This window comes from Ambystoma mexicanum, chromosome 1p (assembly GCF_040938575.1).
Source record: "Ambystoma mexicanum isolate Mex_15411 chromosome 1p, UKY_AmexF1_1, whole genome shotgun sequence".
In the NCBI taxonomy this organism is placed as follows: Eukaryota; Metazoa; Chordata; class Amphibia; order Caudata; family Ambystomatidae; genus Ambystoma; species Ambystoma mexicanum.
Window position 1 is genome coordinate 463,123,058 of NC_090921.1, and position 15,960 is coordinate 463,139,017.

The 15,960-nt window shown below is 42.7% G+C and overlaps 1 protein-coding gene across 6 annotated transcripts in view; it reads left to right on the plus strand.

Moving 5' to 3' along the window:
- The window catches only part of TMEM59L (transmembrane protein 59 like), a 690,169-nt gene that overhangs the window by 549,329 nt on the left and 124,880 nt on the right, over positions 1–15,960 (plus strand). The window contains exon 8 of one of the 6 annotated variants that reach the window (XM_069649304.1): positions 6,144–6,486. The exons of the other annotated variants lie outside the window; for them this stretch is intronic. Within the exon in view, the coding sequence (XP_069505405.1) occupies positions 6,144–6,279 (136 nt within the window). The 3' untranslated portion in view covers positions 6,280–6,486. Of the gene's footprint in view, positions 1–6,143; positions 6,487–15,960 lie in introns of those variants that run through there. 6 annotated transcript variants of the gene reach the window in all.

Here is a 15,960-nt window from a genome sequence, read left to right on the forward strand (position 1 = left end):
GCCATGGGACCTAAATGTAGTCCTGACGGCGCTGTGCCATAAACCCTTTGAACCAATAGCTACGGTGGACCTCAAGTACTTGTCTTGGAAAGTGTCCTTTCTGGTCGCCGTTACGTCAGCAAGGAGAGTGAGTGAGTGAGCTCCAGGCATTGTCGGTGGAGCATCCTTTCTTGGTCTTTCACAAGGACAAGGTAGTCCTGCAGACAACCCCAGTTTTTCTACCGAAGGTGGTGACCAAATTCCATCTGAATCAGTCGATCTCCCTTCCGGTCTTTTTTCCGAACCCTGCCTCAGAGACGGAAAGGGTTCTACACTGTCTTGATGTCCGAAGAGCTCTTAAGTTCTACCTGGACAGGACTTCCGAGCTTAGGAGTTCTTAACTTTTTGTGACCTTTGGTATCCCTCAGGGCAAGCTGGCGTCCAAGGCAACTATTTCTAGGTGGATCGCCGCCTGCATCACGGAGTCTTTCACCGTCCAAGGGCTGAAACCTCCTAAGGGTATCCATGCACACCTGGTGCGGGGCAAGGCAGCCGCGGTTGCTTTTCAGAAATATGTCCCCTGGGAGTCCATCGCTAGGGCAGCTACTTGGGCCTCCCCATCTGCTTTCTGTAAACATTACTGTCTCAACATGAGCTCAAGAGCTGATGCTCAGTTTGGTCAGGCTGTGCTGAAGAACCTGTTTCAGTAAGGGGTATTTCCATCCACCCGTAGTTCCTGTAAGGAGTGCTTGAGAATCTCCCACAAGTATGGAGGAAAGGGGACGGGAGGTATGAGTATTACCAGGTTACTCACCGTAGTGACCACCTTACTCCTAGTCCATAGTCCCCTTTCCTCCATACACCCGCCAGCCGTCCCCTCTAATAAGGTTCCTCTGTTATTGCTAATGGGTCTTTGACCTGGCGATAGAAATGGACTGATGGGCGATGCGCGGGGCGGAGCCAAGGTGGGCAGGGTTATGGGCGTGTGCCGGGCCCCGCGCAGGAAAGAGAGGAGGGACACATTTTTTAAAACAATTTGGATGCTTTTTACAAAGTGCTTCGGTCCCGTCCCACAGGACGGAGAGATCGAGATGTCCCACAAGTATGGAGGAAAGGGGACTATGCACTAGGAGTAAGATGGTCACTACGGGGAGTAACCTGGTAATTCCGGTCCGTATAGGACCTTCGGGGACTGCAGTGTTGAAAAGAAATAAGAGTGGCTAATGATTCATCAGAAATATCCACACATTAGTTGAAAATAACAAACTTATGTTATATGCTCTATTTGATGCAATAAGGTACAAATATATTCCTTTAAAACAAATTTGACCTGTATACAACGGGTTTTGCTCCTGGGCCTTAGTCTATTCTTTCTTATGCTTAAAATCTCCAAATTAATACCCACACAAGCAGATTCGCTTTGCAGTATACTCTGGTAAGTATTTCCTCCATATGCCAGTTCTTAGTAGCAAATCTAGATGGTAAAAGGTGTATAATTCTATAAGGTATTATTGATCAATGTAGAGGTTACATATGTTACCAAAGGTGGTTCTGCCCAAATGGGGATTCTTACCTATTTCAGGATCTTCTAGTAACAGCAAAGCACTATGCTCGCGTGGACACGCGTTGCTGGTTGCTTGTGCTGTTTATATACTTTCAAAATGGCGCCGGCACATTACGTAATTACGTAATCTATGTGATGACGTCATTACGTGCCGGCTGCCATCTTGTATACCTTTTTCAATGTTGAGATGCAAATAAAAATGTTTGTCAATGTTGCGAATATGTGCGCGCGATGCACATTATTATGAGTTAATTATACCTTGTTGTTGATATGTATTAATATCATTAGCCATTAGTACATATACTAATCATTTGAATATTCGAATTACAACATATGAAAACATTCTTAAACATTGAGTTGTACATTAACACGTAACTTTTCTGCATTTAAAGCACAACTTTGTTGTGAATTTAAGTGGTCCTTTGTTGCGTTATTAGGAGGCAAGACAGTGTGTTATTCTAAGCCGAGATGTCACTTTACATAATTCACACTCAAGCAATGTATGAATGGTAGTAGTTTGTTAATTCTAAATGTTTCATGAAATATTAATATACTCACTCACTTGAAGTATCATCTTTTGCCAAAATCAGGTAATTCAAACTAACATAAAATACAAATATAATTAAATACAATAAATTAAATTAAAGCATGCATAATTACTGTTCGTTAAGACCCCCCCGGGTGTAAAGAGTTCAATTTCTCTTTCCAAAATGTTTCTTAATGGCTCAAAATTCAGGTTAATGTTCACCTTTACTCCTTGTCTTAGTTCTAGCACATCAAGAATTTGAAATCTAAGTTGTGATATTTGGTGATTAGCTTCTTTGAAATGTCTCGATACAGGAGATCTAGTGTTTCCCGTGTGTCTATTGGACTGATGTTCGTTCCACCTTGTTTTGGCTTTCCGTGTTGTTTGACCCACATAGTATTTACCACATGGGCAATTGATGCTGTATATCACGTTCATAGTGTCACATGTTGCAAATTTCTTTAAGAGCAATTTTTTACCTGAATTTGGATGAACTACAATGTCACCTTTCTGAACCATATTGCAATTTGAGCAATTTAAACAGGGATAAGTACCTTTCCTTTTTGGTCTTTGTATTGGTCTGGGAACATCGCTTCGTACCAACATGTCTCTGATGTTTCTGCTTCTAGCATACGCGAACATGGGTGGGGTTATATAGAGATTTCCCAAAGTTCTGTCTTCTGCCAGAAAATTCCAGTTTCAAAATAATTTTTTTAACTTTGGTACTTTCTGTAGAATATTTTGGCACATAAATTAATGGTGTTTCTTTGGTGTTAGGAACTTTTTCCAACATCTCTTTCCTGTTCCATTGTTTCGACCGTGGATATTGATTTGTTAATTTCTTGTGGTGAATAGCCCTTTGTAGGAACATTCTTGCCATCTCCTGTGTTTGTTGTTGACATTCTACTGTATCTTGTACTATTTTCTTGACCCTTAGTAATTGGCTATACGGAAGGCTTTTGAGAGTGTTAGGTGGATGAAAACTGAGGAGGTGTAGTATATTGTTGCGGTCACTTGCTTTGCGGTATAAAGTTGTGGTGAGTTGTGATTCTTTGAGCATTACAGTGACATCTAAAAAATTGACTTCTTTCTATTGTAGTAAACTGTACAACAATCTACTACACCGGTCGAAACAATGGACAGGAAAGAGATATTGTAAAAAGTTCCTAACACCAAAGAAACACCATTAATTTACGTGACGAAATATTCTACAGAAAGTACCAACGTTAAAAGAATAATTTTGAAACACTGGCATTTTCTGGCAGAAGACAGAACTTTGGGAAATCTCTATATAACACCACCCATGTTCGCCTATACTAGAAGCAGAAACATCAAAGACATGTTGGTACGAAGCGATGTTCCCAGACCAATACAAAGACCACCACCCAAGCAAGTCCCTGGAAGTCCTGGATTTGTGCTGAAAGACTTTGCTTTCCTGTGTTTACACGGCCTTTCTTGAACTACATCCTCCAGAAGGGGACACCCACGGACATTTGAACTTAGTATCACAAGAGACTTTTATTGGCATTTCATTTTCTTATGTTTTCCTGTTTGTTTTAGGCTTTGCAACCTAATTAGGAGGAGTGCCTATAAAATCAGGAAAGCGCACCCAAGCAAGTCCCTGGAAGTTCCGCTTGTCCGCTTTGCCGCGGTGCTGCGTGTTGCTTGCTTGCCGGTCGTAATGCTATTTTTGCTGCCAATTTGTCATCTGTGTAAAGTGTAACACTATTTATTTTACTTGTTTTCTTATATAGCTTGCATTTTGCTTTGGGTTTGGTTATTTAAAGAGCGTTTCTTTTTTTTTATTTTAGTCAAGTGGTGGTATCCTATTTTTTGCTGGGTTAACTGAAGGGCTAACTAAAGGAGCCTGGGCTCCTATTAGTGTTGCATGAGTTCCCTTTTATCACACTTTGAAATCCGACATGCCTGAGTCAGCTGGCGCACTACACACACCGATTAAGGCAGTTAAGAAGTTAAGAAATGAATCCCCCCAATCCCGCATGTCGAGGAAATCTATTGTGCTCACCCCAGTGCTTCGAACCCCACTCACAAATGGAGATATTCGGGTATTTTGTGCCAAACGAAAGGAATGCATGTTAGATGAGCCATCTTGTGAGGAAGTGTTGCCTTCTGCACCCAAGACCACACTTCTATCCCTGGTACCACCTACAATCGAAGCTGCGAAAGTATTGAGCATAACAGGAGACCCTCTTCCAAACATTTTTACCTTCTGTACATATGAGTATTCCCGTGACTCATCAATCTCTAGTGTCTGGAGTGGCCAGAGAAGTATCCATTACCAGTATGCCTTACATTTCTGACACCAGTTTAACCTACTTTTAAGATTAAAACTTTGTCTCCCGTAAATGAGAATAGAGAGTCGGCGCTGGATTTGTTGAACATTTCTGTTCATGCGAGTGCTGGGAAGCTAAGTACCATTCATGGAGATTCATGCCAAAATGATAGCTCCGCAGGCTCCCTAGATTTCTGTCAAATCCATTGCTGACTCCTTTTTACAGCCTACACCGCTGCGACGTATCCAGATGAGTCATTTGGAAAGCCCAGCGGACAATTTAGCCCTTATAGAAATTACTTTGGCTGCTGTAAATACTACAGTGGCAAGTTTGTTCAAATTGTTTGAAGGCTTGGTTGGAAAGATCACACAACAAGCTAATCAAATACAACAGATTCTTGATTGGACTACCAATCTACCGGCTGATATATTCCTCCATAAGAATGGTGGCAATAAAAGTGTTCCATCGCCACAGACAAAGAAATTAGCAGGTGAGCGTTCGTTCACATCAGCCTTACCTTTGTTTAAACATATTCATATGTCCTGTTGAACAATCTGCACCAGTAGTCATTAATATCATTAATTTGTATTTGGGAATACTGGTTTATGGCACTGCACAAGTTGATTCACAGTTGAGGTCTCTTGAACACAAATTAGTCTCAGCCATCTCGCAGACAAGACTGGCATTATACAAGTATGGCATGTATGGCAAATTTTCCATCAGCCCTGCCATTATGTATTGGCGGCAGAAAGTGTTGCCGAAAATTCTTTATGGTCTGGAGACTAAAAATATAATTAAAACATCCTTTCTAAATAAATTGGAAGCTAAATTCTGGCGGGCGGTGCTCTGTCTACTGCAATGTGTACCAGGTCCATGGCTGCGACATGAGTTGGGACTTACGTCATTGACGGCAGAGTATGATTGGCGGCTATGTGCCCTGTTTTGCAAATGTTTAACGTACACACGGACGGATAATATTCTGGCGACCCTCTCTGTCTATGTTATCCTATCCTTGCCACACAGTTTTGTCTGTTCCTGGTCAACATATATTAGGAACACTCTGGTGAAGGCAGACGTGAGTGTTGAGACACTCATCATGAATCCAGCCAGAGCCAAGGACAAAATCTTTAAGATGGACTGGATTGATACTAGGAATTTGTGTGTTACCTATAAAGACGTTGATGCAGTTGCTTTTACATCTAAAAAACTAAAAGATCTGGAAAGCTATCTGCATAGAGCTCCCTCCCCTCCGATCCTCAATCTTGCGCCTTTGCTTCAACTTGGTTCCCACACGAGACATATAATAGTAGAATGTCCAGCACTGACAAATCTAAGAGCCATGTGGAAACATCTGGCATTTCTTGGCTGGATGGCTCCCGAGAATAGATGGCCAACCATTCTATCCAGCGGCAGAGTAAGTGTCACTCTTTACCTCAGTTTTAGAGTTACTGAATTAACAATTAACATAGGAGATTACCTAAGCTATGGTATTACCATTCTTGAGCCGCTTGGTGCTTTTTCTTTCTCTCACCATCATGAAGTGGTAAATGTTGGTTATTCTGTGGGTTAGAACCTAATGCATTTAGTTATCTTACCCTGTTGGTCCTCTCATTCGCTGCTTGTGACCTTCTGTAGGTGTTGTTTGAACAGGTCATGTGTCCTTTTACTAAGTCATGTGACCTTGTATTTACGCCCTTTGATGGAGCGTTTCACAGATTTATACTGAACTCATTAATTTATTTGATTAGAGGTCAGTAATGTCTGTTCTTTTCTTGTTTAGGTGCCAGAACAAGACTGGCTTATGGAGGTTTGCAACACCCCAGTACCATCGATCATTGATGACTTCTGTCACCCTGATGAATTTCCACATAATTAATATAACTATGAAAATAGAAAGAAACATGTCGGTTTTCTAAGTGGTCCACTCTTGGCGTGGCCCAAATAGTCAATATGACTCATGAAAGTTTCTTATTCTAGTCTGTCCTTCTAGTAATTTAGTGCTTGATACTGACTGGAATTTGAACATGGTGCTACAATATCTTGTGTAACTAGTCCATTTGTGTTAATGTATTTGTGTGTTTCACCATTGTATTTGAGGTTTGAATTTTAGATGTGTATGAGTTTTAGTATGAATGGAGTGATTGGTGAATCGTATGGGTCTAGTTGTGTTGCACATTGTTCTGACTAACTCTTTGGACATTCATGAACTAATTTCTTTGATGGATTGCATTTTTATTACTTCAATGTTAGAAGAAACATTAGGAGTTTTTACAATTCTTATGAGATTCTTTATCAAATAAAAGCAAATGTTTTATTAAATTTAGGATGTGAATTTAATTTTTTCATCTCCGATTTTGTGATGTGGTCTGTACCGATCCATTTGTTGTTTTTTTGACCACCTGTGCTATTTATGGTCTAGTCTTGCCTGTTCACCTAAACAAGATCCTATACCTCGGTCTCCTAGTTGCTTTATATATATATAATTGTTTCTCCCAAGCACGACCGTGTGTATTTTTTCACTTGGAGTCCCTCATTTGTTTGTTGGAAACCATTCTATCCACCAAAATCATTAGTATTTGTATTGCAACTTATAATTTTATGAATGCTTTAAACTTGAATGTGGAAACTGTAACTGTGATGACTTAGAATTTTACAGACCGCAAAGAGACTAAGAGGAGAAATGCATATGGGACCAGTTTCTATAATTACCACAAAATGGGGCTTGCTTGATCAAAACTTTAATTCGAAGGAATTATAGATCACCCAAACTGTTTGTGCAAGATACCTTTGTTATATGATTAAGGTGTAATGGACGAATTTTAATTCCATTTTTATTATGTAAACATCCTTATGTGTAGGTGCCTACCAATTTTCGTTAAAACACCTTTTAATTTTTGTATATTTATACTGTCTCTCCTTACACTTGTCTATTTCATTTTAGCTTGATTTAGTTGTGATGTTTTGGGTGAGAGTTTCTGTTATTTGTTATTTATCCGTTATTTGGAACTCTTTAAAAATTGTTAAATTAATTGAAATTGTAAAATGTGAATGAAATGTTAAATTTGATAAAAGTTGAGTTTTCTCTGCTAAATATAATAAAACAAAAAAAAAAGGAAAGGCACTTATCCCTGTTTAAATTGCTCAAATTGCAATATGGTTCAGAAAGGTGATGTAACGCTCACCTGATTCTCGCAGAGGCGCCGGTCTTGACTGGGCGACTACCGTATCTTCAAAGGTGATGGGTAGCACCCGGTTGGCTCTTTGGGCTGGACCTCTGTGCACTGTATGCCTGACGTGTAGAGTAAGATGTCTGCAGATAGAAAATATGGGGTTAATGAACTGGGGTTATTGGGGTGTCCCTATCTCTTTCCTCTTCTCCTCTCCTGTAGACCCCCAAAGGTTAACGCTCTCACCTTAGGTAAGTGAATGCCGAGCTCTCCATCTGCCTCGGGGCAGGGTGCTGTAACCAGTTTCTTCACTGGATAGGTAGCGCAGGCCTCTTGACTTCAGAGGACTGCTGTCCGTCGTTTACTGCACGAACGGTAAGTTTCGAGTCATTCAAATGTCTTTAAAGTCTTTAGTAATGATGTCTCTTGTTTTGCAGGGTTCTGGCGATGGCGGATGACGGGCTGAAGTGAGTTGAAGATGGAGCCCGTGTGATGAATAGAAGCGCCTGGAAGCACGTAAGTAAGCGCTTGTTGCCTGCTTCACTATGCGCTCTAACTGTCTTTTTATTTTGCAGGTACGAGTTCGGAGCGGCTGCAGGGTGCCGGAATACCCACTGGATTAGATGTGGAAAGGAGTAATGGCACGTGAGTATTAAAGTTCCCCAATGTCTTTAAACGCACCTTGTTTTGTCTTTCAGATGCGGGATGCAGCGCCGAAGGCCTCCGGAGCGCACGAAGAGTAGGTAAGCCTTTGCCTTTCAGATGCCGGAATGCTAACCTGTTCATTCTTGTCTTTATAGGTGTTGCTGAAGACTGGATTCAGGATGGTAAGCCTTTGCCTTTCAGATGCCGGAATGCTAACCTGTTCTTTCTTGTCTTTATAGGTGTTGCTGAAGACTGGATTCAGGATGGTAAGCCTTTTTCCTTAGGCCCAGGACCGGATGCAGAAGACACGATGAGCGTTCTGCTGCAGAGGTTGCAGAATAACGCAAAGCAAGATTCATCCACCGGGCATGGTTTAAATAGCCTCCTGTAGTGCTTAGGTGTCTCCTTCCACAGCCACGCCTAAGTAAGAAAAGAGTTCCTGGTAAGAAAAGAGTTCCTGCCTTCCAGAAGAGTTCCAGTGTTCTGAATCTAGGGAGTGGCTCCAGCCCCACCCAACAGGAAAAGTAGTTCCAAACAGAAGAGGATCAGAGGCTCAACTGGCAGGCAAGTAAGCAGCATGGTCTGCTGAAGGTAAGTCCACCCAAGCATTATGAGCCCGGCGCTTCCAGCGCTGGGACTGGGCATATTTATGAGCCTGGTGCCACTGGCGCCAGGACTGGGTCCAAAAGGTCCCAATTGGGACTGGTTGGCACTCGGAACCTGGGTTATGGATCTGCTTCCAAGGGAGTTGGGAAAACCCTGACCTTTTGGAAGCAGAGATCATGACAGGTGACATTTTATTTCATCCAAATTCAGGTAAAAAGAAATGTCTTGAAGAAATTTGCAACCTGCGACACTATGAACGTGATATACAGCATCAAGTGCACGTGTGGTAAATACTATGTGGGTCAAACAACACGGAAAGCCAAAACAAGGTGGAACGAACATCAGTCCAATAGACACACGGGAAACACTAGATCTCCCGTATCGAGACATTTCAAAGAAGCTAATCACCAAATATCACAAATTAGATTTCAAATTCTTGATGTCCTAAAACAAGGAGTAAAGGTGGACATTAACTGAATTTTGAGCCAGAAAGAAACATTTTGGATAGAGAAATTGAACTCTTTACACCCACGGGGTCTTAACGAAGAGTGTAAATATGCATGCTTTCTTTTATTGTATTTAATTATATTTGTATTTTATGTTAGTTTGAATGACCTGATTTTGGCAAAAGATGAGATACTTCAAGTGAGTGAGTATATTAATATTTCATGAAACATTTAGAATTAACAGACTACTACTATTCATTGCTTGAGTGTGAATTATGTAAAGCGACATCTGGGCTTAGAATAACACACTAACTTGCCTCCTAATAATGCAACAAAGGACCACTTAAATTCACAAAAAAGTTGGGCTTTAAATGCAGAAAAGTTACGTGTTAATGTACAACTCAGTGTTTAAGAATGTTTTCATATGTTGTAATTCGAATATTGAAATGATTAATATATGTACTAATGACTATCAACAACAAGGTATAATTAACTCACAATAATATGCGTAGCGTGCACATATTCGCAACATTGACTAACATTTTTACATGCATCACAACATTGAAAAGTATATAAACAGCACAAGCAACCAGCAACGCGTGTCCACGCGAGCATGGTGCTTTGCTGTTACTAGAAGATCCTGAAATAGGTAAGAATCCCCATTTGGGGAGAACCACCTTTGGTAACATATGTAAACTCTGCATTGATCAATAATACCTTATAGAATTATGCACCTTTTACCATCTAGATTTGCTACTAAGAATTGGCATATGGAGGAAATACTTACCAGAGTATACTGCAAAGCGAATCTGCTTGAGTGGACATTAATTTGGAGATTTTATCCATCAGAAAGAATAGACTGATAAGGCCCACGAGCAAAACCCGTTGTATACAGGTAAAATTTGTTTTAAAGGAATATTTTTTTATTCCCTGAAGAAGGTCCTATATGGACTGAAATTTATTGGACAATGTAAATGTATGCAAGAGGCCTACTATGAAGAGTCATTAAACAATAAATATAGATATTTAAATCAACTTAATTCAGTCAAGATTTTTCATTGAACACCTCAAGACAATTAGCCGAATCGAAGTAATAATCAGTATTACCACCATGGGTATTACCACCTAGGTCCTTCCAGGAGACTGGTGGACCTAATCCAGTCAATTGTGTGACATTGAATGAGGAAAACTACCCTGAGTATCCCTCCAACGTCGAGTAGACTAAGAGTATAGCCATCTCCACAGAGAAGCAACCACGCTCCAAGTAGAGGGTCAGGTTGGAGGAGCGGCCGTCGAAGAAACCCAAGCACCGGGTTGCCCATGGCTACGAGCCACGGACTGGGTGCAATGTCCCCCTAGTGGGAGAACAGAGACCCTTCAAAGCTCCAGAGTGACGGTCATAACCCGGGAATAGGCTGTTATTGTCATACAAGAGGGTGTACAGCCCACCGTCCAGTAAGTCAACGATGGAGAAATTATCCAAGAGGTCGGCGGCTGACAAATCCAAACAACTTAAACATAGGTCCAAATCATTGGAAGGATCAAAGTTGTGGTCTACAGGGAAGACATCATCAGCAATGGCGTCAATGTCAGGGGAACATTCAATCTCCCCGGGGCAGGCCGGGTCCTCACGCCATAACGCCCCTCTGACCGCATTGACGGTCGCCACGTTGACGGAAGCATCCAAGTCGCGACTCCCCGATCTAGGGCGTCGAGCAAACCAAGAGGGCACAAGTCACCCAGACCTGGCATAAAGTTGGCCTAGACCTAGTCGACGGCGTCAAAGGATGGCTTGTCTTTTGACGTCCCGACAAAACATATACCGAAGGACAGCTCGTCGACGGACATGTCAACAAAGCAAAAACAGGGGCCACTGAGGCACCAGTCAGACGTCCAGTATGTACACACAAGGTAAATACCTGTCGACAACGGAGGAGAAGTCCCTTGAAAAAAATAACTCATCGGCATCATGGACTATACTCTTAATGGAAACAGCAAAAGAAGCTGCAGATACAGGTTTCCAGCCTGCAACCCCAGAAGCGGTCTTGATAACAATTGAACCACCAACAGTGTCCCTCAGGGTAGGCGTACCTCTGGAATAGGTCAGTCCTGCCACAGTCACGGGAGGCGCAGCATGTCTGGCACTGGTCGATCGCTCACAGCATTGCCATACAAGCGTCCCACTTCCCGGGAGTTCAGAATCAAACCTCAGACAGCCTCAGCAGGCGGATGTCCCAGAGCCATGAGTAGGAGCTCGACCTCGGCACAATGCAGTTGCTCTTCCAACGATAGGGCCGCCCATTGATGGATTTATTTTCCACATTTCACAGCAGAAAAAGCGCAAGATACGCCAGCAGGACCCCCCAGCAGGGGTCAGTGATGGATCCGTTCACCTTTCGTGGGACGGAATGTTCGTGCACGCTTTTCCGCCGTTGCCAGTTCTGCGCAGATTATCAGGATGCACCCATGCAAAGTAATCCTCATCGCGCCAGACTGGCCCTGCCAGGCCTATTAATCGGACCTTGTCCAACCCTCAAGGGACCGGCCGATCAGGCTCCCCAATCACCCGACCACCATCACACAGGACTAGGGGAGGGTACTACATCACAAACCACAGTCCCTGAACCCAACGGCGTGGCTCCTTACTTCAGAGTTTGAAGGCCTGACAGTCTTTCAAGAATGCTGGGACATCTTTGAAGCAGTCAGGGCCTCGTCCACAAACATCATATAGCCTGAAGTGGAATATCCAGGTACGCCAGAAGAAGTAATGGCACCTTCCTTTATGACATGTTCTTATTACTTTCTTGGCCTGGATGCCCAAACCCCATGAGCAAAATGTGGGCAGGCCAGGACCCCCCAAAAATGCCAAATGGCTAGTAAGTCCAAATGGCTATGACACCGCAACCCGCTTCCATCACAGTCTATGTGCTCCCTCATCCCACTTCTAGCCCAGTCTCTGGCCTCTCCCCACCCTGCTCCCAGCACAGCCTCTGGACTCCCCCCTGCCCCACTTCTCTGACCCCACTCCCTGATAGGAGGGAAGGGGACACTTAGCAGGGACATTTGTCACTTAAGAAATGTGAATGGGTTGTGATAGGGAGTGTGCATAATACTGTATGCTTCTTGAAATAATGACACTGGCTTTAAAACGCAAGGGTGATCAGTTAGGCTCATATTAAGCTACATGATGCTATTGTGACGTTGCCTGTAGGATGGGGAGAATAAAACTAAAGCCATAATCGTATTGCTCAACGTATTTCTGTGGCGATGTATATAGTGTATATAGGTTAGTTTATTATGTAATGTGGTTTTCTTTCAAGGCATTGCTATAAATAAAGTATTATTTAAGCACATGAAATGCAAAGCAATACCTTTATAAATATCTACATCAACTGAACCTGGGAAGATGTGTTCAGTTGCCTTAACTGTTCACATCCCTGTTTCACCATTTCACCAAAGTGTGATATCCTGTGGAAATCATTTAATCTCACTGTTTTATCTGCAGTCTTCGTAAGTGATTCACTTCATAGCTTATGTTAATATATCATTATATTATTTTAAAAAAGCCTAATGACTAATAGAGTTGCTTCGTATATAATAGTCCAATTTAGGTCATTTACACCACGGTTATTTGTTCTTTTTTTGTGTTCATATGTTAAAATGACATTTGCCACTAATATTACCCAAAAAAGTGATTGGGGGTAGGGGTTGTGTGAATGACACGGCATGGAATTGCATGCACCACAGGCCGCTTTAGATGCACTACCCGTTCCAAAGTGTCCTGCAAACCACTCTGTAAAGTTGGCCACCCTAGGTGGAAGCTGGCAGTGAGGTGCACTGTGATCTGTGTGTCATAGTGGCAGTGGAAAGTGCAATGCTTTGCTTTGTGATTTGTGTGTCATGGTGGAAGCTGGCATTGAGGTGCACTGTGGATTGTTTCACTCATTGTGGCAGCTGGCTGACTACCTGCTGTCACCTCAGAACACTAACCTCTGTGTCCTTCCCTGAGCACATGGTGGTTTGTGCCGTATTGACAGATTGCACATGGAGGAGTATCCATGTGTACTTGAATCAGTCAAGATAATGTGAGCAGAGGACATCATCTATGGTAACATTGTGTAAAATACAGGTGTTGTGATGGCGGAAGCCTGCTTTGGTTGAGTTTTCTTTTTTGTTTTGTGCCTCTATAAGCATACATGTGTGGGCTTTTGTGCTCTGTCCAGAGGCCACAGTCTTTCTCGCGGAAGCACTCCCACAGAAGAACTGGTATCCTTCATCAATCCGTCGCAGGTGGAAAGAGCAGTGACCACGTATTATATTTTTAGTCTAGAATCTGATTTTATTTCTGGGTACTTATAAAATCACATTCATTAAATCTTTTGAAAGGTGTCTCTCCTTACTAAACTAAGGCAGACCACCATACACCCTTCGAACACCAGCAAATCAAGATATTGTTTTCAAATCTGGGGAAAGTGTCAGACTTTCCACATGCCACTGTGGTAAACGAGTGCAGCAGTACTGCAAGGATTAAGTGCATTGCAGTGGCAGGAATGAAAGATAAATTAGTTTCTGGGTTGGGAACAGGGAAAGAGGGTAGAACCACTACCTTAACAGCTGTGACTAATCCCAGGTATTCATCCCATCTCCCCAAGGGGAGGGCCCGCAAAGCTTAACACCCGTTAAGAGACGGTGCAAGCAGGATCCTACTGGGTATAACACCCCCCTCTCTGGGGATAGATTCTCCAATAGGGATATCACGGATTCTCCAGCATTGAATCTTTCATGGATTCACATGCTGTGAATATTCCCCGTCCGGCTGGGAATCCCTGGTTACTTTCATTTGCTTGCATTTTTAAAGCACTCGCACAGCCCGCAGGCATCGAGGCACTGGTACGGGAATTTGTTTGTTTTTTTGTTGCGTAATTGTTGTTTGTTTTTTTGTTGCCTTAGTTGGGCATTTATAACGCGCTTAAATACCCAGAGGTTTCTTTTTTTTTTTTTTATAATTTTTATTTTTGTTCAGAGAGTTACAACAGTACTAAACTGGTTGGCAGTTGGCGAAGCACATCGATCAAAACAACATAGACACATATTCACAGTATAGGTTGCACGTTTTCACATTGCATAACAGTACTTGAGTGGCGACGTTGAATTATCTTCTCCATCAGATATCTTCTCCATCAGATATCATATTACATAAATATAGCCTGAACAGTGCCCATATATCTTTGGGACGGCATCTCGATGGCAATGTTATGTTATATATGCAATGTTATAATTGTTCCTCCAGTTCGTTAATCATTGACAAGTCTTTCAAAAAGTCCAGCCGCCTTGGAGGATGTACTGATTTCCAACATTTCAGTATATTACGTTTTGCAACCACACATGCCAAGTTAAATAACCGTCTAGTGGTGGTAGCGGCTTTACCGATATCCCCAAAGAGATATTTCAGTGGGGAAGGTGTGGCAGGTATCGCCGTGATGTCTTCCAGGATCTCTGCCCCCTCCCCCCAGAATGCAGTGACCGGTGGACAGGCCCAGTACATATGATAAGAGTCTGCATCAGGGGCATCGCATTTAGGGCATTTTCCTGTGTGACCTTGTACAAATTTAGCTAACTTAGCTGGGGTATAGTGTAGCTGGTTAAGAACCTTAAACTGAATGAGCCGAAGCCCTGAGTTCATGGATACATGTTTGGTCAACTGGCAGTATCTCAACCACGTGTCTTCACCCAGTTCCACCCCCAGGTCCCGTTCCCAGTTCCCTTTAATATCATTGCTTGACTTGGAGTGTGTTTGAACAAGACTATAGAGCGCAGACAGACTTTTACTATGTCCACCCGGTTCCGTCATGGCTGCAATACATTCATGTGTGGCCGGTTCCTCTGGGAACGAGGGCCATTTAGCGGCAAAGGCAGCCCTCATTCTATGAAACTGAAATCGCTTAAGGTGATCTCCACGCACCGGCCTAATAAAATCGTCAAGAGCACAGTATTTCCCTTCCGGAAACATCTCGCATTCGAAATTGCTTTTGTGGGTCCCAAGCACTCTGGAGGGCCTTATCAAACGTGGGGCTTATGCCTGGGAAGTTCCATAGTGGCACTTCTGGGTCATACGGGGTTGTAAGGGCGAGCCTATTGTATATCATAGACCATGCGCGTACAGTGGGGTTGACAGGGTCATATTTGCATGGCTCTTTTCGTTTAAGATCAAACATGACCGCTCGTAGTTCTATAGGGGAAGCTGCAAATCTTTCCATGGGAATGTGTGGAGCAGTGTCTTCCGGGTCAAACCAGTGTCTCGCAAAGTGTGCCTGAGATGTTAAGTAATAAAGTTCAAAGTCTGGGGCTGCAATCCCACCTTTTTCAAAGGGTTCTATCATTTTGGACCATTTCAATCTGGGCGTCTTCCCTCCCCATACAAAAGTGGTGGTTAGAGTGTTGAGTTTATTAAAGAAGGCTCTGCCCGTCCAGATCGGTATATTGCAAAAGAAATATAGGAGTTTGGGTAACAGTCATTTTAAGTAAGGATATTCGCCCATATAGGGATAAGGGGAGCCTATTCCAGGATTGTAGTTTAGCTGTAAGGGATTGTAAAAGTTCACCGTGATTTTCCATGTACAGTGTGCTCCAATCTTTTGGAACCATGATCCCCAAATAGCGGATATGTATAGGTGACCATTTTAAATCCGTGTGTATCCGACATTTCTCTAGTACCGGGCGTGAGCGGGAACAG